Source organism: Ranitomeya variabilis, chromosome 7, assembly GCF_051348905.1.
Source record: "Ranitomeya variabilis isolate aRanVar5 chromosome 7, aRanVar5.hap1, whole genome shotgun sequence".
NCBI classification, from domain to species: Eukaryota; Metazoa; Chordata; class Amphibia; order Anura; family Dendrobatidae; genus Ranitomeya; species Ranitomeya variabilis.
Genome location: NC_135238.1, coordinates 11,329,706 through 11,352,348, shown reverse-complemented (window position 1 = coordinate 11,352,348; position 22,643 = coordinate 11,329,706). Strand labels below are relative to the sequence as shown.

The 22,643-nt window shown below is 47.3% G+C and overlaps 2 protein-coding genes across 3 annotated transcripts; both read left to right on the top strand.

Annotated features, from left to right (window-relative positions):
- Positions 1–1,369: 1,369 nt before the first annotated feature.
- On the top strand, positions 1,370–8,011 carry LOC143785283 (sulfotransferase 1C2-like). Its single transcript, XM_077274028.1, has 8 exons — positions 1,370–1,481; positions 1,635–1,804; positions 4,708–4,833; positions 4,923–5,020; positions 6,107–6,233; positions 7,018–7,112; positions 7,187–7,367; positions 7,484–8,011. The coding sequence occupies exons 2-8, from the start codon at positions 1,636–1,638 to the stop codon at positions 7,594–7,596; spliced, it is 909 nt and encodes a 302-aa protein (XP_077130143.1). The 5' UTR covers positions 1,370–1,481; position 1,635; the 3' UTR covers positions 7,597–8,011.
- A 942-nt stretch (positions 8,012–8,953) lies between these two features.
- LOC143785282 (sulfotransferase 1C1-like) lies at positions 8,954–16,711 on the top strand. 2 transcript variants are annotated; one of them, XM_077274026.1, is made up of 8 exons: positions 8,954–9,055; positions 9,169–9,341; positions 12,476–12,601; positions 12,699–12,796; positions 13,136–13,262; positions 15,785–15,879; positions 15,954–16,134; positions 16,266–16,711. In XM_077274026.1, exons 2-8 carry the CDS (start codon positions 9,170–9,172, stop codon positions 16,376–16,378), a joined length of 912 nt encoding a protein of 303 aa, XP_077130141.1. In that variant the 5' UTR covers positions 8,954–9,055; position 9,169; the 3' UTR covers positions 16,379–16,711. The 2 variants fall into 2 exon arrangements, with proteins under 2 accessions (XP_077130141.1, XP_077130142.1); XM_077274027.1 differs by lacking the exon at positions 8,954–9,055 and having other exon boundaries at positions 9,062–9,341.
- Positions 16,712–22,643: the final 5,932 nt, after the last annotated feature.

Below are 22,643 nucleotides of genomic sequence, written 5' to 3'. Positions count from 1 at the left end.
AGATAACAGTGATAACGCTGAGTAAAGATAATGTAGTAGATGTCACCTGCAGTCCTATGTAACACCACAGATAACAGTGATAACTCTCTGAGTACAGATAATGTAGTAGATGTCACCTGCAGTCCTATGTAACACCACAGATAACACTGATAACTCTCTGAGTACAGATAATGTAGTAGATGTCACCTGCAGTCCTATGTAACACCTCAGATAACAGTGATAACTCTGAGTACATATAATGTAGTAGATGTCACCCGCAGTCCTATGTAACACCACAGATAACACAGTGATAACTCTCTGAGTACAGATAATGTAGTAGATGTCACCGGCAGTCCCATGTAACACATGACAAGCTCGGCTCTGCTACATCGGGGTAATACTGTGTCTCGTTGGGTGAATCCGGGCCGTCGGGGTCACGCCGTGGTTCCTCCAGTGCCGCGGGCGCCGCCGTCTCCAGCACATGATGGCCGCCCACTCGGCCAGTGACCTGCATCTACGCCCCCCACAGTGACACGGCTTCCAAATCTCTGCTTACTGGGGGTAAATGGAAACAACCCATCCAGACCCAAAACTTCTCACAGCTGAGGGTTTGGTACATTGTATCCGGCCTAGACACTGATTACAGGATGTCTCCTTCCTACACTGATACATTGTAACAAAACCATCAGCGATGGACCTAGGACTGGTGTCAGACGGGCCGTCCTCCGCTTGCTGCCAGTGAATAGAACCCACCTATAAACCCCTCCTGTTCTCACGTGTTTGTCTGCACTGATACATTGTAACAAACCATCACATGTGAACGTTGAGCCGCGATCTATGACAAAGTTATAGAAACTTTCCTGAACTCTGAGAACGGAGGCCGGTGAGATCTGTGCGCAGAGGCGGCTCTGTTACACTGTGTCAGCGCTGATTACACCTGATGGAACGTTCACACACGACGTGGCCTCCGCCACATGACTGATAGCAGCCACATGACTGATAGCAGCGGTACAATATGCCGGGCTGATGGCGCCGCTGCCCCCCCGCAGTACACACCCTGATATAGGGCCATAGCGTATAGAGTCCATAGAGCAAACTCCAGGTCCGCCTGGGGCAAGCACGCAACATTAACCCTACACCGTCCACAGCGAGACGCTTGGATGCAGCTTTGGATGTAACTAGAGTAGACGGACATGATCGAGCTCCTATACGGAGACGATAACGGGCTGCAACGTGGGGACGAGAAAAGGCTCAACCCGGAGACCAAGGGTTAATGCTCTGCCCCATAGGAGCAGCACAATCCCTGGGTCTCAGCATCTGGGGGAGGGCAGGGCACATGGAGGGCTCTTATATAGGGGGGGCGGGACCAGGGGGAGGAGCTACTGCTGGGCGAGGAGCCAATAAGAAGAGTTATTCCAAAGTGGGAAAGAATTGGACAAAGGTGGAAAAAGGAAACGAAGAAGCAGGAAAAACGGCGGAGACCGAAGAAGAAGCGGCGGCAGGTGAGAGAAGACCCCGGGAAGTGGGAAGAGGGGGACATCAGCCGAAAGGGAATGTGGCCGCTGGCCCTTTAAGAGACTTTTTATTACAAACTTATTTAAAGTGATATCGTCCCAAAAATGTCTGATGACTAAAATTAGTTTGTGTGATTCCAGAATGGATCCTGAATTAATCGAGAAGTTAGTGGAGGAGATGCACAACATGGGAACAATGGGGGAGATCGAAGGCATCCCGCTTCCCCAAACCACCTGCGACATCTGGGACCAAATATATCACTTTCAGGCCCGAGAGGACGATATCCTGATCTCTACATTTCCTAAAGCAGGTAAGTAATCAAATGGAGGAGGGGGATCTTATCATGTATCTCTGTATACAGGGAGCTCCCCCTAGTGGTGACTGCAGACAAGATCTTATCATGTATCTCTGTATATAGGGAGCTCCCCCTAGTGGTGACTGCAGACAGGATCTTATCATGTATCTCTGTATACAGGGAGCTCCCTCTAGTGGTGACTGCAGACAGGATCTTATCATGTATCTCTGTATACAGGGAGCTCCCCCTAGTGGTGGCTGCAGACAGGATCTTATCATGTATCTCTGTATACAGGGAGCTCCCCCTAGTGGTGACTGCAGACAGGATCTTATCATGTATCTCTGTATACAGGGAGCTCCCCCTAGTGGTGGCTGCAGACAGGATCTTATCATGTATCTCTGTATACAGGGAGCTCCCCCTAGTGGTGACTGCAGACAGGATCTTATCATGTATCTCTGTATACAGGGGGCTCCCCCTAGTGGTGGCTGCAGACAGGATCTTATCATGTATCTCTGTATACAGGGAGCTCCCCCTAGTGATGGCTGCAGACAGGATCTTATCATGTATCTCTGTATACAGGGAGCTCCCCCTAGTGGTGACTGCAGACAGGATCTTATCATGTATCTCTGTATACAGGGGGCTCCCCCTAGTGGTGGCTGCAGACAGGATCTTATCATGTATCTCTGTATACAGGGAGCTCCCCCTAGTGGTGGCTGCAGGCAGAATCTTATCATGTATCTCTGTATACAGGGAGCTCCCCCTAGTGGTGGCTGCAGACAGGATCTTATCATGTATCTCTGTATACAGGGAGCTCCCCCTAGTGGTGACTGCAGACAGGATCTTATCATGTATCTCTGTATACAGGGAGCTCCCCCTAGTGGTGGCTGCAGACAGGATCTTATCATGTATCTCTGTATACAGGGAGCTCCCCCTAGTGGTGGCTGCAGACAGGATCTTATCATGTATCTCTGTATACAGGGAGCTCCCCCTAGTGGTGGCTGCAGACAGGATCTTATCATGTATCTGTATACAGGGAGCTCCCCCTAGTGGTGGCTGCAGACAGGATCTTATCATGTATCTCTGTATACAGGGAGCTCCCCCTAGTGGTGACTGCAGACAGGATCTTATCATGTATCTCTGTATACAGGGAGCTCCCCCTAGTGGTGGCTGCAGACAGGATCTTATATCTCTGTATACAGGGAGCTCCCCCTAGTGGTGACTGCAGACAGGATCTTATCATGTATCTCTGTATACAGGGAGCTCCCCCTAGTGGTGGCTGCAGACAGGATCTTATCATGTATCTCTGTATACAGGGAGCTCCCCCTAGTGCTGGCTGCAGACAGTATCTTATCATGTATCTCTGTATACAGGGAGCTCCCCCTAGTGGTGGCTGCAGACAGGATCTTATCATGTATCTCTGTATACAGGGAGCTCCCCCTAGTGGTGGCTGCAGACAGAATCTTATCATGTATCTCTGTATACAGGGAGCTCCCCCTAGTGGTGGCTGCAGACAGGATCTTATCATGTATCTCTGTATACAGGGAGCTCCCCCTAGTGGTGGCTGCAGAAGGGATCTTATCATGTATCTCTGTATACAGGGAGCTCCCCCTAGTGGTGGCTGCAGACAGGATCTTATATCTCTGTATACAGGGAGCTCCCCCTAGTGGTGGCTGCAGGCAGAATCTTATCATGTATCTCTGTATACAGGGAGCTCCCCCTAGTGGTGGCTGCAGACAGGATCTTATCATGTATCTCTGTATACAGGGAGCTCCCCCTAGTGGTGGCTGCAGACAGGATCTTATCATGTATCTCTGTATACAGGGAGCTCCCCCTAGTGGTGGCTGCAGACACGATCTTATCATGTATCTCTGTATACAGGGAGCTCCCCCTAGTGGTGGCTGCAGACAGGATCTTATCATGTATCTCTGTATACAGGGAGCTCCCCCTAGTGGTGGCTGCAGACAGGATCTTATCATGTATCTCTGTATACAGGGAGCTCCCCCTAGTGGTGGCTGCAGACAGGATCTTATCATGTATCTCTGTATACAGGGAGCTCCCCCTAGTGGTGGCTGCAGGCAGGATCTTATCATGTAGTGGTAATCTCGGCTATGGGAGCTCGGGTCCACAGGTCCATATTTTGTACGAGCGCCGATTATACTGTGGTTTCGCCACTGATTAGATCCCGTGGCTCTGACAGTACCGCACATGGTTTGCTGAGATAGGTGAGTCTCCATGATACGTGAATCTCCGGAGGTCAGGGCCATATTTATAGGTGTGGGGGGGGGGCAGAGGTCAGAGTTCGCCTCAGTTTTATTTCAATCTCTTTTGCTGAATCATTATGAAACATAACCTTCAGCGCCAGGAATGTGGCAATGATACCGGGGGAGGGGAATTAAAAGGCCCATCATCCTGGCAATCCTCTTCCTCCGTCAGGTTATTGAAACTTAATCAGGCACAATCATGTAATCCGGAGTGAAGTATGTGCCCCCCCTCTTTTTCTCATTGTGCTTTTTTTTATGGCGTTGGATGAATTTCCCAAGAATCTGAGACTGTTAATATCTTAATTGTAGGTTATTAGGAAACCGAAGACGATCACTTTATATAATACGATCATTACCTCATCTTCACGGTCCTAATATTTTCTGCACACCCCTGCTGCAAAATCTAAACTGCACCAAATCCACCACGACAGGGACTAGTCAGATATTTAAAGGAACAGTATATTGAGTGTTATTTCATTTGTGCCATTCATGGAGGCGCCGGAGATGAACAGATATTGAATATTAAATAAATTGAAAAAAGACAAATCTGTGAATTATGGTTGCATGTCACTTTAAGATTTAAAGGGGACATGCACATTAATTTAAAAAAATTGACTTTAGGGTGTAAAGGTTCTTCCTGTGGATGTGTTCTTGCAGGGACTACGTGGATGCAGGAGATTGTGGACCTGATAATGCTGAATGGGGATGTGGAGAAGAGCATGCGGGCCCCGTGCTTTGTCAAGGTGCCGTTCATAGACCTATATCCAAAGCCCATGCCGTCAGGTACGAGAGAGACCACCAGGGTTTAGTTGACAGTTGTCAAAACAGTTGTGACAAAAAGATAATTGGTTTCCGATCTTCTGACATTGTAGGTGTGGAGGCCGCTAACGCCATGGCGTCACCGCGCCTCCTAAAAACTCACTTGCCGATACAACTCATGCCTCCATCTTTCTGGGAGAAGAACGCCAAGGTGAGGGCCATGAAGAGATTGAGGATCTCGCTCCTCTGCTTTAAATTATAATCGAATGTTCTCCTAAAGGGGTAGTCCTGCCGTGTAGACCTGAGATCCTTGTCCTTAATGAGCACCTGGATCATCACCCGTGGGGTCTTATTACATGGTTTCCTGGAATTATCTAGTCAGATGTTGGGGTCTCCACCATGTAGCCCAGAATTGTGCGTCATTAGAGGGGTCGCGTCTGTAATCTGGAGGTTTCTGTGATGTCGTTTACGGCTCTTGGCAGCGAGCTGAGGACATCTGTGACTGCACATCCTTACTACTAGAGAGGAGCTAATCTGTGAGGTGAAGATGTCTGCCCTAAGCCTGACACCACCCATGGATATATCCGTGATCAGGGAACATGTTCACATCTGTGGGTAAAATCGCAAGAGTGTCGGTAGCTGATGACCCCCAGGAGCACGATATCTCCCTGAATTATGGGTCTATCGCCCTCCTGTGTAGTCTGTATAGAGTGCTCGGGGTCCGGAGAGATGACGGCCATATTGTTTCTCTAGAAGGTTCCTGAGGGAAAATATGACCCACAGCAGAAATGAGGACTAAACCTAGATTAGAATCTGATCTGCCTTCCTCCTCCTCTTCCCATCTCAGTGGAGGAAGGAGTGAGGGGTCCGGTGAAATGACGGCCATATTGTTTCTCTAGGAGGTTCCTGAGGGGAAAATATGGCCCACAGCAGAAATGAGGACAAAACCTGGATTAGACCCAAGTCAGCCATCCAGTACTCACCTCAGTGGAGGGAGGTGTCCGGTGAGATGACTGCCAAATTGTTTCTCTAGGAGGTTCCTGGGGGAAAATATGACCCACAGCAGAAATGAGGACTAAACCTAGATTAGACCCGAGTCAGGCGTCCTGTAATCACCTCAGTGGAGGGAGGAGTGAGGGGTCCGGTGAGACCCTTTATAACATCTCATCTACCACACATCAGTGTCAGACCACAGGAGAAGCCCCAAGTATGGCAGATCTGTCCATATTTCCCACGGCGTTCTCCTCCACCAGTAGCCGGTTGTTCATGACACTAATTTTTATGTTTTTCATTTCAGGTCATTTACGTTGCCCGGAACGCCAAAGACTGCATGGTCTCCTACTTCCACTTCCAGAGGTTGAATAAAGGTTTACCAGATCCTGGGACCTGGAATGAATACTTCTCAACATTCTCCTCAGGACAAGGTGCGTTTGACAGGTTCAGCACTGAGGGTTTCTTCGGTGTTTCTCATCATTTCTTTACCACAAGCCTCATCATTTTCTCCCCATGTTTCAGTGTTTTTCCATTGTGCTCCTCCATATGTCATTGCTGTGTTCCTCCTCTACTTCTCCTAGCCATCTACCTCCTTGTTAAGCTCCTATTCACCATGTTCTTCAGCCTCTCTATACAGGTTTGCCCTTGTTTCCTTTCCTCACCATTTTTCTCACTGTTCTTCCTCTGACTTTTCTCACCATGGTCTCTATTGTTTTTTCCACCATGTTTCTCCTTAGCTTTTCCTCACCATGCTATTCTTCACTACGTTCCTCCCCTATGACACTCGTCACTGTTCATTCTCTCTGTGTACCTCGTTTCCACTCCTCTCCATATTCCATCTTGTTGTACATTTTCTTGTTTCCTCATCATGTTCAGTGTTCCTTCACCCTTCCATGTTCTTCTTCACTGTGTTCCTCCTTTCTCTTCTCACCTTGTCCTTCCTCTGCCTCTCCTCCTTTTTTCCTCTTCACCGTTTTCTCTCCTTCTTCCTCGTCACTGAAGTCCTCATTGTTTTTGCTTCTCTCCATGTTTGTGCTCGCTATGCTCCTGCTTGTTTCCTCTCCATGTTTCTTCTCTCCATGTTTCTGCTCGCTGTGCTCCTGCTTGTTTCCTCTCCATGTTCCTCCTCTCCATATTCCTCCTCGCTGTGCTCCTACTTTTTTCCTCTCCATATTTCTCCTCACTGTGCTCCTCACCTTGTCCCCCCCCTTTCAGTTCCTTGGGGCAGTTGGTTTGACCACGTCATCGGATGGTGGAAGGTAAAAGACCAGCACCAGATTCTCTACGTCTTCTACGAGGACATGATTGAGGTGAGGACGGTGACTTTCTCTTCACGCACCTGGACCCTCTGCATCTTTTATTTACCTATAAATTCTGCCATTAGGACCCAAAACGAGAAATCACAAAAATAGCAAAATTTCTGGACAAAGAGCTGAGTGCAAAGGTGCTGGAGACCATTGTGCGCCACACATCCTTCGCAGCCATGAAGGAAAACCCGATGACCAACTTCAGCGTCCTGCCGTCCATTGTATTTGACCAGTCCATCTCACCCTTCATGAGGAAAGGTGAGATTGTGGGAGGAAGGACTATTCCTGTGTTCATTCTGAGCAGCCTGGTTCATGAGCCAGACCTTCAGTACAAATGCTGGTTATTAACCCCTTGTTTGTTTTTTCATTTTCAGGTAAAGTTGGGGACTGGAAGAATCATTTCTCGGTGTCCCAGAATATTGTATTTGATGAGGAATACCAGAAGAAGATGGAGGGCAGCGGGCTGAGCTTCCGCACCGAGCTATGAGAGGAGCCAAAAACATCTTGTTATTTTGTAGGACGGTGGAAAAATTATCCACAACCGTCTGTAGGATCTAGTTGATTACTAGGATAGTTGATTAGAATACACCTCCAACATATGGAGGCTCCTTCCCTCATCATGGCTCCTCCCCTTTGTCTATGTGTGGTGGTTGCCTTGCTGCTTTTACCTGTGTTTTTTGATCGTTGTGTCCTCGCAGTTCTCCGTGCACTGACTTTGTACTCAGCAGACAATCTGAACAACCAAAGCTGCAGTGTAAAGCATGGCGAAGAGCACTGGCTTTAACCCTATAAATATAAGGGAGGTGACATTCAGACCCCTCAGCCTCATGGGGGCAAAGCTGGAGTCACTGATCCTAACTTGTACACTGTAACAAACCCTCCATAAAGAACAGTTTAGAGAACTCTCTTGTGATTTTCTGTGCGCCGTGTATAGATATCCGAGAATCGGGGCAGCGCTATCGGGAAGGAGGAATCCTCGATGGTATGAAAGTTATTATCAATCGCAACATTCTAAAGAATTCCAAACATTGGCGCCCATGTTCTCCATTCCGTCCCTGGGGAGATTGTATTCTCCCTCTTATTTTGGCACAATTTTTCCAACGTGTTTTTATTTCTTTTTTGCTAAATAGCGATGACGTTGGTCAAAGACCCCAAAATACTGGATATTTGATTTTGTGCCAAATTAATGACACCCCCCCCCCCCCCCCCGCTGCCATAATAAAGAAATGGCAATAAAAACCACAAGAGAAAAACAAACAATAAAAACGACTCGCGGATGATAAACCAGAGCCGCGATCTACGGGAAAATCACAGGAACTTTCCTGAACTCTGAGGACGGTCAGATCTGTGCACAGCAGCGGCGGCGTCACAATGTGTCGGCGCTGATTGCACCTGATGGAACGTTCACGCACGATACAAAGGTGCAGATCAGGAGCCGTCACCTTCCACCCTGATCCCGGCCTCCGCCACATGACTGATAGCAGCGGTACAATGTGCCTCGCTGATAGCTAAGCACCCGCTAGACCCGCAGACCATGTAGTGCGCATTGCCCCGGACAGGGTCCGACCGCCCAACATTAACCCTTCACCTTCCATAGCAGCTTCACAACAAGGGATAGGGTAGGGTGCAGCTTTGGCTGTAACTAGAGAACACAGACATTAGCGAGCTCCTATACAGAGATACTGGGCTGCAAGACGGAAAAAAGACTTCGATGCCGAAAAGTGGAGGGATCAGCTCGCCATGTTACCGAGGGGCAGGGTGAAAGCTGGGCTCTTATATAGGGTCAGTCCGACAAGGGGGCGGAGCTGCTATTGTGGGAGGGGCCAGTAAGAGACGATATAAGACGACAATGAGTTATTCCAAGACAGTAAATAACTGGACAAAGGTGGAAAAGAAAACGAAGGAGCAGAAAAAGCAGCGGAGACAGAAGAGGAGGCGAGCGGCAGGTGAGAGAAGACGCTGGGAAGTGTTCACAGAAGTTTTTGTTAGGAACTTGATCATTTAAAGTGACATCGCCCCGAAAACATCTGACGACTAAAATTAGTTTGTGTGATTCCAGAATGGATCCTGAATTAATAGAGAAATTGGCTGAAGAAATGAAGAACATGACGGTAAAAATAGGGGAGATCGAAGGAATTCTGCTCCCCAAAACCACCTGCGACTCCTGGGAACAAATATATAACTTTCAGGCCCGAGAGGACGATATCCTGATCTCTACATTTCCTAAAGCAGGTAAGTGATCAAATGGAGGAGGAGGATCTTATCATGTATCTCTATATACAGGGAGCTCCCCCTAGTGGTGGCTGCAGACAGGATCTTATCATGTATCTCTGTATACAGGGAGCTCCCCCTAGTGGTGGCTGCAGACAGGATCTTATCATGTATCTGTATATACAGGGAGCTCCCCCTAGTGGTGGCTGCAGACAGGATCTTATCATGTATCTCTGTATACAGGGAGCTCCCCCTAGTGGTGACTGCAGACAGGATCTTATCATGTATCTCTGTATACAGGGAGCTCCCCCTAGTGGTGGCTGCAGGCAGGATCTTATCATGTATCTCTGTATACAGGGAGCTCCCCCTAGTGGTGACTGCAGACAGGATCTTATCATGTATCTCTATATACAGGGAGCTCCCCCTAGTGGTGGCTGCAGACAGGATCTTATCATGTATCTCTGTATACAGGGAGCTCCCCCTAGTGGTGACTGCAGACAGGATCTTATCATGTATCTCTGTATACAGGGAGCTCCCCCTAGTGGTGACTGCAGACAGGATCTTATCATATATCTCTGTATACAGGGAGCTCCCCCTAGTGGTGCCGGCAGACAGGATCTTATCATGTATCTCTGTATACAGGGAGCTCCTGCTAGTGGTGGCTGCAGACAGGATCTTATCATGTATCTCTGTATACAGGGAGCTCCCCCTAGTGGTGACTGCAGACAGGATCTTATCATGTATCTCTGTATACAGGGAGCTCCCCCTAGTGGTGGCTGCAGACAGGATCTTATCATGTATCTCTGTATACAGGGAGCTCCCCCTAGTGGTGGCTGCAGACATAATCTTATCATGTATCTCTATATACAGGGAGCTCCCCTAGTGGTGACTGCAGACAGGATCTTATCATGTATCTCTGTATACAGGGAGCTCCCCCTAGTGGTGGCTGCAGACAGGATCTTATCATGTATCTCTGTATACAGGGAGCTCCCCCTAGTGGTGACTGCAGACATGATCTTATCATGTATCTCTGCATACAGGGAGCTCCCCCTAGTGGTGGCTGCAGACAGGATCTTATCATGTATCTCTGTATACAGGGAGCTCCCCCTAGTGGTGACTGCAGACAGGATCTTATCATGTATCTCTATATACAGGGAGCTCCCCTAGTGGTGACTGCAGACAGGATCTTATCATGTATCTCTGTATACAGGGAGCTCCCCCTAGTGGTGGCTGCAGACAGGATCTTATCATGTATCTCTGTATACAGGGAGCTCCCCCTAGTGGTGGCTGCAGACAGAATCTTATCATGTATCTCTATATACAGGGAGCTCCCCTAGTGGTGACTGCAGACAGGATCTTATCATGTATCTCTGTATACAGGGAGCTCCCCCTAGTGGTGGCTGCAGACAGGATCTTATCATGTATCTCTGTATACAGGGAGCTCCCCCTAGTGGTGACTGCAGACAGGATCTTATCATGTATCTCTGTATACAGAGAGCTCCCCCTAGTGGTGACTGCAGACAGGACCTTATCATGTATCTCTGTATACAGGGAGCTCCCCCTAGTGGTGACTGCAGACAGGATCTTATCATGTATCTCTGTATACAGGGAGCTCCCCCTAGTGGTGGCTGCAGACAGGATCTTATCATGTATCTCTGTATACAGGGAGCTCCCCCTAGTGGTGACTGCAGACAGGATCTTATCATGTATCTCTGTATACAGGGAGCTCCCCCTAGTGGTGGCTGCAGACAGAATCTTATCATATATCTCTGTATACAGGGAGCTCCCCCTAGTGGTGGCTGCAGACAGGATCTTATCATGTATCTCTGTATACAGGGAGCTCCCCCTAGTGGTGACTGCAGACAGGATCTTATCATATATCTCTGTATACAGGGAGCTCCCCCTAGTGGTGCCGGCAGACAGGATCTTATCATGTATCTCTGTATACAGGGAGCTCCCCCTAGTGGTGGCTGCAGACAGGATCTTATCATGTATCTCTGTATACAGGGAGCTCCCCCTAGTGGTGGCTGCAGACAGGATCTTATCATGTATCTCTGTATACAGGGAGCTCCCCCTAGTGGTGGCTGCAGACAGGATCTTATCATGTATCTCTGTATACAGGGAGCTCCCCCTAGTGGTGGCTGCAGACAGGATCTTATCATGTATCTCTGTATACAGGGAGCTCCCCCTAGTGGTGACTGCAGACAGGATCTTGTCATGTGTCTCTGTATACAGGGAGCTCCCCCTAGTGGTGGCTGCAGACAGGATCTTCTCATGTATCTCTGTATACAGGGAGCTCCCCCTAGTGGTGGCTGCAGACAGGATCTTCTCATGTATCTCTGTATACAGGGAGCTCCCCCTAGTGGTGGCTGCAGACAGGATCTTATCATGTATCTCTGTATACAGGGAGCTCCCCCTAGTGTTTGGGATCAGGTGTTGGCTTTGCATCTGTGTCAGATGTAGCTGATCCTGTAATGCTGCGGTTTGCCCAGGTTACTCCCCTTAGGTCAGGGCCATATTTATATTTGGAAGAGAGGAGGGAAAGGTCAGAGGTCGCCTCAGTCTTATTTGACTCTTTTTTTTTTTTTTTTTTTTGCTGAATCCTCATGAAAAATAAACTTGAGGAAATGATACTGGGGAGGGGAATTAAAGGGCCCATCATCCTGGAAATCCTCTTCCTCTGTCAGGTCCTTGAAACGTAATCAGGCATAATGGTGTTATCCAGAGTTAAGTATGTGCCCCCCTCTTCTCCTCGTTATGATTTTTCTATGGAGTCAGATGAAGCCCCCAGGAATAAGACGGTTAATATTTTACATTTTTGTTTAGAGGAGGCAGAACATTATCATCTGAAATAATACGACCGTTATTACGTCTGATACCATAATATGTGCTGCACACCCTTACTGCCAATGCCAGTTGCACCGAGTCACACCATGTCAGGGACTAGTCAGCTATTTAAAGGGAAAGTACAATACATGGTAATTCAGCTGTGGCATTCCAGGAGGCGCTGGAGACACAATAGAATGGAATTTAAATAAGACTACAAATTTGTGAATTATGGTTGCATGTCACTTTAAGATTTAAAGGGGACATGCACATTAATATAAAATGTAGTTTAGGGTGTAAAGGTTCTTCCTGTGGCTGTGTTCTTGCAGGGACTACGTGGATGCAGGAGATTGTGGACCTGATAATGCTGAATGGGGATGTGGAGAAGAGCATGCGGGCCCCGTGCTTTATCAAGGTGCCGTTCATAGAGCTAAATGTGGATCCCGGGATGTCGGGTACGAGAGAGACCTCAGGTCTATAGCTGTAAGCTGCAAAGGTGAAAAAAAAAACGTGACAAAAACACAACTCGCTTCTGATCTTCTGACATTTTAGGTGTGAACGCTGCTAACGCCATGGAGTCACCGCGCCTCCTAAAAACTCACTTACCGATCCAGCTCTTGCCGCCATCTTTCTGGGAGAAGAACGCCAAGGTGAGCGTGAAGAAGTGATGAGGACTTTAAGACTTAAAGGGGAACTCTGCCAGGTCTCATTTCTCTGCCTTAAAATGTAATCAAGCGCGCTGAGAGATTTTGCCCATGTTCTTCACGGACACCAAGATCTTCACCCCTGAGATCTTCAGACATTATTCCTTGTGACCCTCTCACCTGGGGAAGGTGTTGAGGTCTCCACCGTGTAGCACGTAACTGTGGGGCAATAATGAGGTTGTGTTTGTAATCTGAAGGTTGAGGTGACCATAGTTTAGGGCTCATGGGAACAAGCTGAACTCGTCATTTGTATCGTCAGTGTTTCCATCTTTTCCTCTATATCAGGTCATTTACGTTGCTCGGAACGCCAAAGACTGCTTGGTCTCCTACTTCCATTTCCACAGGTTGAATAAAGGATTACCAGATCCTGGGACCTGGAATGAATTTTTCTCAACGTTCTTATCTGGAAACGGTAGATGCAAGAGGCTCAGAACATTTCTGAGTGTTTCACCACCTTGTTTTTCCTTTTCTTCACGTCCTTCACTGCTTCCTATGTTCCTCCTCATTACTTTACCATGTTCCTCATCATTTTCCTCATTGTTTCCATGGAGATCCTGAGCCTCTCCTCACTGTTTTCCTTCCTCTCCTCTTCTTGTTCCTCCTTGTTTCCTCTCCATGTTCTTCCTTGTTTACTCACCATATTCCTCATTGTTTCCTCTGTGTTCCTCATCTGCTGCTCCTCTTCTCACCATGTTCCTTTCATCTCCTCCTCTCTGTGTTTCTCCTTGTTTCCTCTGTGTGTTCCTCAATGTATTCTCTCTACATTCTTCTACCTTTCCTCACCATATTCCTCATTATTCACCTCTTCCTCCTTGATTTCTCGCTGTGCTCCTCTTTGTCATGTTCTTCCTCAGCATCTCTTCACTGTGCTTCTCCTCACCACATTTCTTCTCTGCCATTCCTCCTTGTTTCATCTCTGGGTTCCTTGTCTCCTCTCCATATTCTTTCTCATTTCCTCCCCATGCTCCTCTGCCTTATCATGTTTCTTCTCAGCCTCTCTTCACTGTGTTCCTCCTTAACGGCTCATCGCTGTTTTCCCACCACATTCATCCACATTTCCTTGCCATGCTCCTTTTCACCACGCTCCTTTTTCTGGCATTTCATGTTCCCGTTTCCCTTTCTCTACATGCTACTCACTGTTTTCCCACCATTTTCCTACTCATTTACTCACCGTGCTCCTCCTTTGTTCCTCCTCGTTTCTTCACCATTCTCCTCCTTATCATGATCTTCCTCAGCCTCTCTTCATCATGTTCCTTCTTAATCGATTCTTACTGTTTTCCCACCATGTTCCTCCACATTTCCTCCCTGTTCTTCTCCTCACGATGTTCCTTCTCTGCCAATCCTTGCTGCTCCTTGCATTGATCCTCCTCGATTCTCTCCTTTCTATCTTCATCCTTATCATGCTCCTCATTGTTTTCTCTCATTTTCAGGTTCCTGCTTGCCGTGCTCCTCCTTATTTTTTCCCATTTTCATGTACTCCTCACTGTGCTCATCCGTGCATTTTCTGTTTTTCATATTCCTCCTCGTCGTCCTCCTACTAGCTTTCCATTCAGTTCATCTTCCTTCTCCCCTTGTTCCTATTTTTACTTTCTCCTTTCATTATCCTTCTCGCCATTTTTTCTCTTCTCCATGCTCCTCCTCGCTGTGATCCTTCTTGTTTCCTCTCCTCTCCATGTTCCTCTTCACCGTGCTCTTCCTTGTTTCCTCACCATGTTCCTCCATGTATTCTCCCCATATTCGTCCTGTGTTTCTCCTTTACTTGTTCCTCCTTGTTTATGCACCATGTTACTCATTGATTTCTCTGTTTTCCTCATTTGGTGCTCCTCTCCTCGTTATGTTCCTTTCATCTCCTCTCTTCTCCTATCTTGTCTGTGTTCCTCTTAGTCCCTCTACATTCTACCAGTCCTCGCCATGTTCATTTCTTTATCTCATTCCTCCCTGATTTCTTGCATTGTTTCCCCTAATCAGGTTCCTCTTCAGCCTCTCCTAAGCATGCTACTCCTCAGCACATTTCTTCTTTGCCATTCCTCCTTGTTTCATTGCTGGGTTCGTTGTTTTCTTTCATCTCCATGTTCCTCCTTATCAAGTTCCTTCTCAGCCTCTCTTCACCATGTTCCTCCTCAAAATGCTCATCACTGTTTTCCCACCATGTTCATCCGCATTTCCTTGCTGTGCGCCTTCTCCCTATGCTCTTTTTCTGAAATTCTATATTCCTGCTTGTTTACCTTCCTCTCCATATTACTCACTGTTTTGCCACAACTCCTCGATTTCTCACCTTGCTTCTATCATGTTCCTCCTAATTTTCTCTCTGTGTTCCTCATCATGTTCTTCCTCGTCATGCAGCTCCTTGTTTTGACGTTTCTCCATTTTGTTCTTTGCTGTGCTCCTCACTTTCTCTCCTCTCCATCTTCTTCCTCACCGTGCTCCTTGTTTTTTCTCCTCTTCATGTTCCTACTCGCCGTTATCCTCCTAGTTTTCTCTCCTCTTTGTCTTCCTCCTTGCCATGTTCCTTCTTGTTTTCTCTCCTCTCCATGTTCCTTCTCACCATGCTCCTCATTTTCTCTCCTCTTGTTCATCCTCATTGTGTGCTCCTTTTTGTTTTCTCTCCATGTCATGCTTCTCCTTGCCGTGCTCTTGCTTGTTTTCTCTACTCTTCATCATTCCCATCGCCATGCTCCTCATTGTCTCTCCTCTACTTCCTCCTCACGGTTCTCCTTCTTGTTTTCTCTTCTTGTTCCTCCTCGCCCTTCTCCTCATTTTCTCTCCTCTCCATGTTCCTCCTTGCCATTCTCCTTCTTGGTTCCTATCCTCTCCATGTTCCTCCACGCTGGGTCCCTGCTTGTTTCCTCTCCATGTTCCTCCTCGCTGTGCTCCTGCTTGTTTCCTCTCCATGCTTCTCCTCACTATGCTCCTCACCTTGTTCCCTTCTTTCAGTTCCTTGGGGCAGTTGGTTTGACCACGTCATCGGATGGTGGAACGTAAAAGACCAGCACCAAATTCTCTATGTCTTCTACGAGGACATGATTGAGGTGAGGACGTTGACTTCCACATCACACACCTGGACGTTCAGCATCTTGTATTTAACTATAAATTCTGTAATTAGGACCCAAAACGAGAAATCACAAAAATAGCAAAATTTCTGGACAAAGAGCTGAGTGCGGAGGTGCTGGAGACCGTTCTGCACCACACATCCTTCGCAGCCATGAAGGAAAACCCGATGGCCAACTTCAGTGCCCTGCCGTCCTTTATATTTGACCAGTCCATCTCGCCCTTCATGAGGAAAGGTGAGATTGGTGGAGGAAGGACTATTGTAGATTGGAGATGTGATCATCCTGAGCAGCCTGGTTCATGAGCCAGACCTTCAGTACATATGCCTTTAACTGCTGATTACTAACCCTTCGTTGTTAATTTTCAGGTAAAGTTGGAGACTGGAAGAATCATTTCTCGGTGTCCCAGAATATTGTATTTGATGAGGAATACAAGAAGAAGATGGAGGGCAGCGGGATGAGCTTCCGCACCGAGCTATGAGAGGAGCCATGTGGATGGTGGAAAAATGACCACAACCACCTCTCACCCTCAGCAAATCCGTCTGAAGGATCTAGTTGATTCCTGGGATACTTGATTATAATACACCTCCCACATACGGAGGCTCCTCCTGTCATTGTGGCTCCTCCCCTTTGTCTATGTATGACAGTTTCCTGACTTCTTTTACTTGTGGCTCTTGATCACTCTGTCCTTGTAGTTCTCCACGTACTGACTTCCCGTAATAGGAGGTGACATTCAGACTACCTCAGCCTCGCGGAGGCAAAGCAGCAAACTTGTACATTGTAACAAACCCTCCATAAAGAACAGTTTACATACAGCTCTCTGCGTTTCTGTGCTCGCGGTGCGTCGTATATAGATTACATCAATGCTTAATCATTTGGGTCTGAGATTCTAAGTGCGGGGTCAGGAGGAAGCTCGCTGCTATGAAGGCTAACACTTTATAACTTTCAGCTATTTTTCTCTATCAGCCATTTGTGTTTCTGGTCTTCACTAAGTAGCCGGATGCAGAAAGCAGCCAGGATTCTGCAGCCATTTTCAGCTATGGAGATGTCATATTGTCACCCAAGCTCCATCCACATGCACAGCCCCTGCTAGCCACACCTCTATGTGACTCCACCTTACTGTAGCTCCACCTCTTTATGTGACTCCACCTCTTACTGTAGCTCCACCTATTTATGTAGCCACACCTCTTTATGTGACTCCACCTCTTACTGTAGCTCCACCTCTTTATGTGACTCCACCTTATTGTAGCCACACCTCTATGTGACTCCACCTTACTGTAGCTCCACCTCTTTATGTGACTCCACCTCTTACTGTAGCTCCACCTATTTATGTAGCCACACCTCTTTATGTGACTCCACCTCTTACTGTAGCTCCACCTCTTTATGTGACTCCACCTTACTGTAGCCACACCTCTTTATGTGACTCCACCTCTTTATGTGAATCCACCTCTTACTGTAGCTCCACCTCTGTATGTGACTCCACCTCTTACTGTAGCTCCACCCCTTTCTGTGTGCCCCATCTTTCTGTAGCTCCACCCCTTTCTGTGACTCCACCTCTTTCTGTAGCTCCACCTCTTTCTGCGAATCCATCTTTCAGTAGATCCACCTCTGTATGTGACTCCACCTCTTTCTGTAGCTCCACCTCTTTATGTGGCTCCACCTCTTTATGTGACTCCACCTCTTTCTGTAGCTCCACCTCTTTCTGTAGCTCCACCTCTTTATGTGACTCCACCTCTGTATGTGACTCCACCTCTTTCTGTAGCTCCACCTCTGTATGTGACTCCACCTCTTTCTGTAACTCCACCTCTGTATGTGACTCCACCTCTTTCTGTAGCTCCACCTCTTTCTGTAGCTCCACCTCTGTATGTGACTCCACCTCTGTATGTGACTCCACCTCTTTCTGTAGCTCCACCTCTGTATGTGACTCCACCTTTCTGTAGCTCCACCTCTGTATGTGACTCCACCTCTTTCTGTAGCTCCACCTCTTTCTGCGAATCCATCTTTCTGTAGCTCCACCTCTGTATGTGACTCCACCTCTTTCTGTAGCTTCACCTCTTTATGTGACTCCACCTCTGTATGTGACTCCACCTCTTTCTGTAGCTCCACCTCTGTATGTGACTCCACCTCTTTCTGTAGCTTCACCTCTTTATGTGACTCCACCTCTGTATGTGACTCCACCTCTTTCTGTAGCTTCACCTCTTTATGTGACTCCACCTCTGTATGTGACTCCACCTCTTTCTGTAGCTCCACCTCTGTATGTAGCTCCACCTCTTTCTGTGACTCCACCACTTTCTGTGAATCCACCTCTTTCTGTAGCTCCATCTCTTTCTGTAGCTCCACCTCTTTATGTGGCTCCACCTCTTTATGTGACTCCACCTCTTTATGTGACTCCACCTCTTTCTGTAGCTCCACCTCTTTCTGTAGCTCCACCTCTTTATGTGACTCCACCTCTGTATGTGACTCCACAACTTTCTGTGAATCCACCTCTTTCTGTAGCTCCACCTCTTTCTGTAGCTCCACCTCTTTCTGTAGCTCCACCTCGTTCTGTGACTTCACCTCTTTCTGTGAATCCACCTCTTTCTGTGAATCCACCTCTTTCTGTAGCTCCACCTCTTTCTGTGACCCCACCTCTTTCTGTAGCTCCACCTCTTTCTGTAGCTCCACCTCTGTACGTGAATCCATCTTTCTGTAGCTCCACCTCTGTATGTGACTCCACCTCTTTCTGTGAATCCATCTTTCTGTAGCTCCACCTCTGTATGTGAATCCACCTCTTTCTGTGACCCCACCTCTTTCTGTAGCTCCACCTCTGTATGTGAATCCACATCTTTCTGTGACCCCACCTCTTTCTGTAGCTCCACCTCTGTATGTGAATCCACCTCTTTCTGTGACCCCACCTATTTCTGTAGCTCCACCTCTTTCTGTAGCTCCACCTCTTTCTGTAGCTCCACCTCTTTATGTAGCTCCACCTCTTTCTGTGAATCCATCTCTGTAGCTCCACCTCTTTCTGTAGCTCCACCTCTTTCTGTAGCTCCACCTCTTTCTGTGACTCCACCTCTTTCTGTAGCTCCACCTCTTTCTGTAGCTCCACCTCTGTATGTGACTCCGCTGTACTGTGCAGAAGCAGACTGGCCCCCTGGGGGATGAGAGGATCCCGCAATGAACGCAGGGCCCCGATGGCCGGTCCTGGGGGTCCTCCTGTGGATGCCATCTTGTGACTGGCGGCCATAGTAGATGGTGATTTTCGCTCTATACAGCAGCACTGCGGCATTGAGGAGTATAACACAAGCGACTGATGATCGCGGGTACAAGCCTCTGATAGGGGTAAGAAAGTGAGAAAATAATGTGATGGAAAAATAAAAAAAACTATAAAAAGTTCCTATCAGCCCCCATAAAAAATACACATATGTCACTGCATCTGTAAAGGTCGGAATTATCAAAATATAAAAATGAGGCGACCCAACCGGTAAGTGAAAAAATAACAACACCAGAATTAGATTTTTGGGGGCCGTCGTAATACTACAAAAAAATGGAGAAAAGGCAAAAAAAAAAACATTGTGTGCACCCGAAACGGTATCAGTAACAACATGGGCTCAGGGTGCAAAAAATAATCCCTGACCGGACACTGAAAACGCTACCGCTCTTGGACAACGGCGACACAAGTGAAATATAGATTTTTTTTTTTTTTTACAAATTTAAAAACATTTTTTCACCAGAAAAATAAAAAATATTAATAAACATGTCTGATGTCGCCGTAATAGTGTGAACCTGGAGAGTCACATTGCTGAGGAATTATTACCACATCGTGTGCCCTGTAAATAAAAAAAAACTAAATCATCGTGTCATTGCGCCATTTATTGCAATTTTGCCGCAATTGGAATTTTTTTAAAATGAATTTTCTAATACATCACGATAAAACGAAAGGAATCACTCAAAAGTACAACTCGTCCTGCAAAATACGAGCCGTCACACGGCTGCGGGGAGGGAAAAATAAAGGAGCTATGGCTCTGGGAAAAAAAACACAGAAATGGAAAATAGCTGTGTCAGGAAAGGGTTAATGGTAAGGACGGCCTCCCAAAAAGGGTTAATGGTAAGGACGGCCTCCCAGAAAGGGTTAATGGAAAGGACGGCCTCCCGGAAAGGGTTAATGGTAAGGACGGCCTCCCGGAAAGGGTTAATGGTAAGGACGGCCGCCCGGAAAGGGTTAATGGTAAGGACGGCCTCCTGGAAAGGGTTAATGGTAAGGACGGCCGCCCGGAAAGGGTTAATGGTAAGGACGGCCTCCTGGAAAGGGTTAATGGTAAGGACGGCCTCCCGGAAAGTGTTGATGGTAAGGACGGCCTCCCGGATGGTAATAATGGCCCCATGTTCTCGGTCTGACCCCTGAGGAGCGCTGCAGGCTGAGGTTTCCTCCCTCCCCACCAGAGGGCGCTGATAACAGCCCCAGAGGTAGGTCCCTCCCCGAGTCCACACCGGCCGCCGGTCAGAGCAGTCTGCGGTCAGTCAGCTGCGGCCCAGGCACGAGCGGCGGGGAACGGGACGCATCGCAGTGGCAGCACAGCGTATCTGTGTGTGAACAGTGACATGCAGCCGCTGCTCACATTATGGGGGCCCTCTACACCCACAGGTGCTACTGGGGGACCCCACTAGGGGGAGCTAGCCGCATGCGTTATGCTGCTCTCATTGACATCAATGGAGACTGGCGGCTGCAGGAATACACTGATTTAAAGGGATGTTCCCCCAGGGCTGGGGTGTGACACCACGTTATGGTCGGGGGCATCTGATTTCTGGTATTAACACTACACACTGAGGCCCCCGATCCCCCGCTATATGGAGGGGGCGCTCCGGTGTGTGGGGTCATGGATGTTATAACCGGTCGTAGGGAGCGATCACAAGGAGCAGTCAGAGAGCTGGAGACAGCTCGGGTACAGCAGATTAGATACAGACAAGCTCATATCTGTGATACACACTGCAGCAAAGGAGGCGAAACAGGGGCCCGAGACAGGAACTACCGCCCCAAATACTACAGGAATGGTGTATCTACACTGTGTTCCAAATTATTATGCAAATTGGATTTAAGTGTCTTAAAGATTTAATTGTTTTGTTTTTCAAATAATCTCATGGATGGTATTGTGTCTCAGGGCTCAATGGATCACTGAAATCAATCTTAAACACATGGGATAATTGGTTTTCCAGGTGATTCTAATTAAAGGAAAACTACTCAAAAATGATGTTCCACATTATTATGCAGGTCACAGGTTTCAAGCAATATGGGAAATAAAAAGGATCTCTCTGCTGCTGAAAAGCGTTAAATAGTGCAATGCCTTGGAAAAGGTATGAACACATTAGATATTTCACGAAAACTTAAGAGTGATCATCATACTCTGATGAGATTTGTGACTGAAACAGAGCACAGACAGAGTTCATGCAAATAAAGGCATAATGAGGAAGGTTTCTGCCAGACAAATTCATTGGATTAAGAGAGCAGCTGCCAAAATACCATTACAAAGAAGCAAACAGTTATTTGAAGCTGCTGGTGCGTCTGGAGTCCCTCGAACCTCAAGGTGTAGCATCCTTCAAAGGCTTGCTGTGGTGCATAAACCTACTATTCGGCCACCCCTAAACAGTGTTCACAAGCAGAAATGGTTGCAGTGGGCCCAGACATACATGAAGACTAATTTCCAAACAGTCATGTTAATAGTAGTGGATGGTTGGTGGATGGCCATCATGTCACAACAAGGCTGCGACGTCAGCAAGGTGGAGGAGTCATGTTTTGGGCCGGAATCATGGAGAAACAGCTGGTAGGGCCCTTTAAGGTCCCTGAAGGTCTGAAAGTGACCTCTGCAAAGTATATAGAGTTTCTGACTGACAACTTTCTTCCATGGTCTAAAAAGCAGAAACGTGCCTTCAGGAACAAAATCATCTTCATGCTGACAATGCCCCATCTCATGCTGCAAAGAAACCTCTGAGTCATTGGCTGCTATGGGCATAAAAGGAGATAAACTCATGGTGCGGCCACCATCTTCCCCTGACCTCAACCCTATAGAGAACCTTTGGAGGATCATCAAGCAAAAGATCTATGAGGGTGGGAGGCCGTTCACATCAAAACAGCAGCTCTGGGAGGGAGAAATACAAGCAGAAACTCTCCGAAAACTCACAGGTTCAATGGATGCAAGAATTGTGAAGGTGACAGCAAAAAAGGCTCCTATGTTACATGTAACTTGGCCTGTTAGGATGTTTTGGAGTTAAATAGCTTTTTGGTTCTGTGAATGTGACGTCCTAATGCTGCAAATTCCACAAATGAGACTTTTCAGTTCTTTATATCAAATGTTTAGCAATTCTACTGTGCCTAATAATTTGGAACAGTGCATTGTGGGGTTTTATTCATTGTGGAGATTATACTGTTATCATTGGGAGGTTTCATCAATAAAATTAAATGTATAATCTAACGGGTGATGACTTTTATTAGACTGACTGTCATTTGCACCGACCATTTAGGAAAATCCGAGAAAAATTTCATTTGCATAATAATTTGGAACATAGTGTAATCCTCTCCTGTGTGATACTGACTGCTGAGCCGTGTATCTAATCCTCTCCTGTGTGATACTGACTGCTGAGCTGTGTATCTAATCCTCTCCTGTGTGATACTGACTGCTGAGCTGTGTATCTAATCCTCTCCTATGTGATACTGACTGCTGAGCCGTGTATCTAATCCTCTCCTGTGTGATACTGTCTGCTGAGCCATGTAT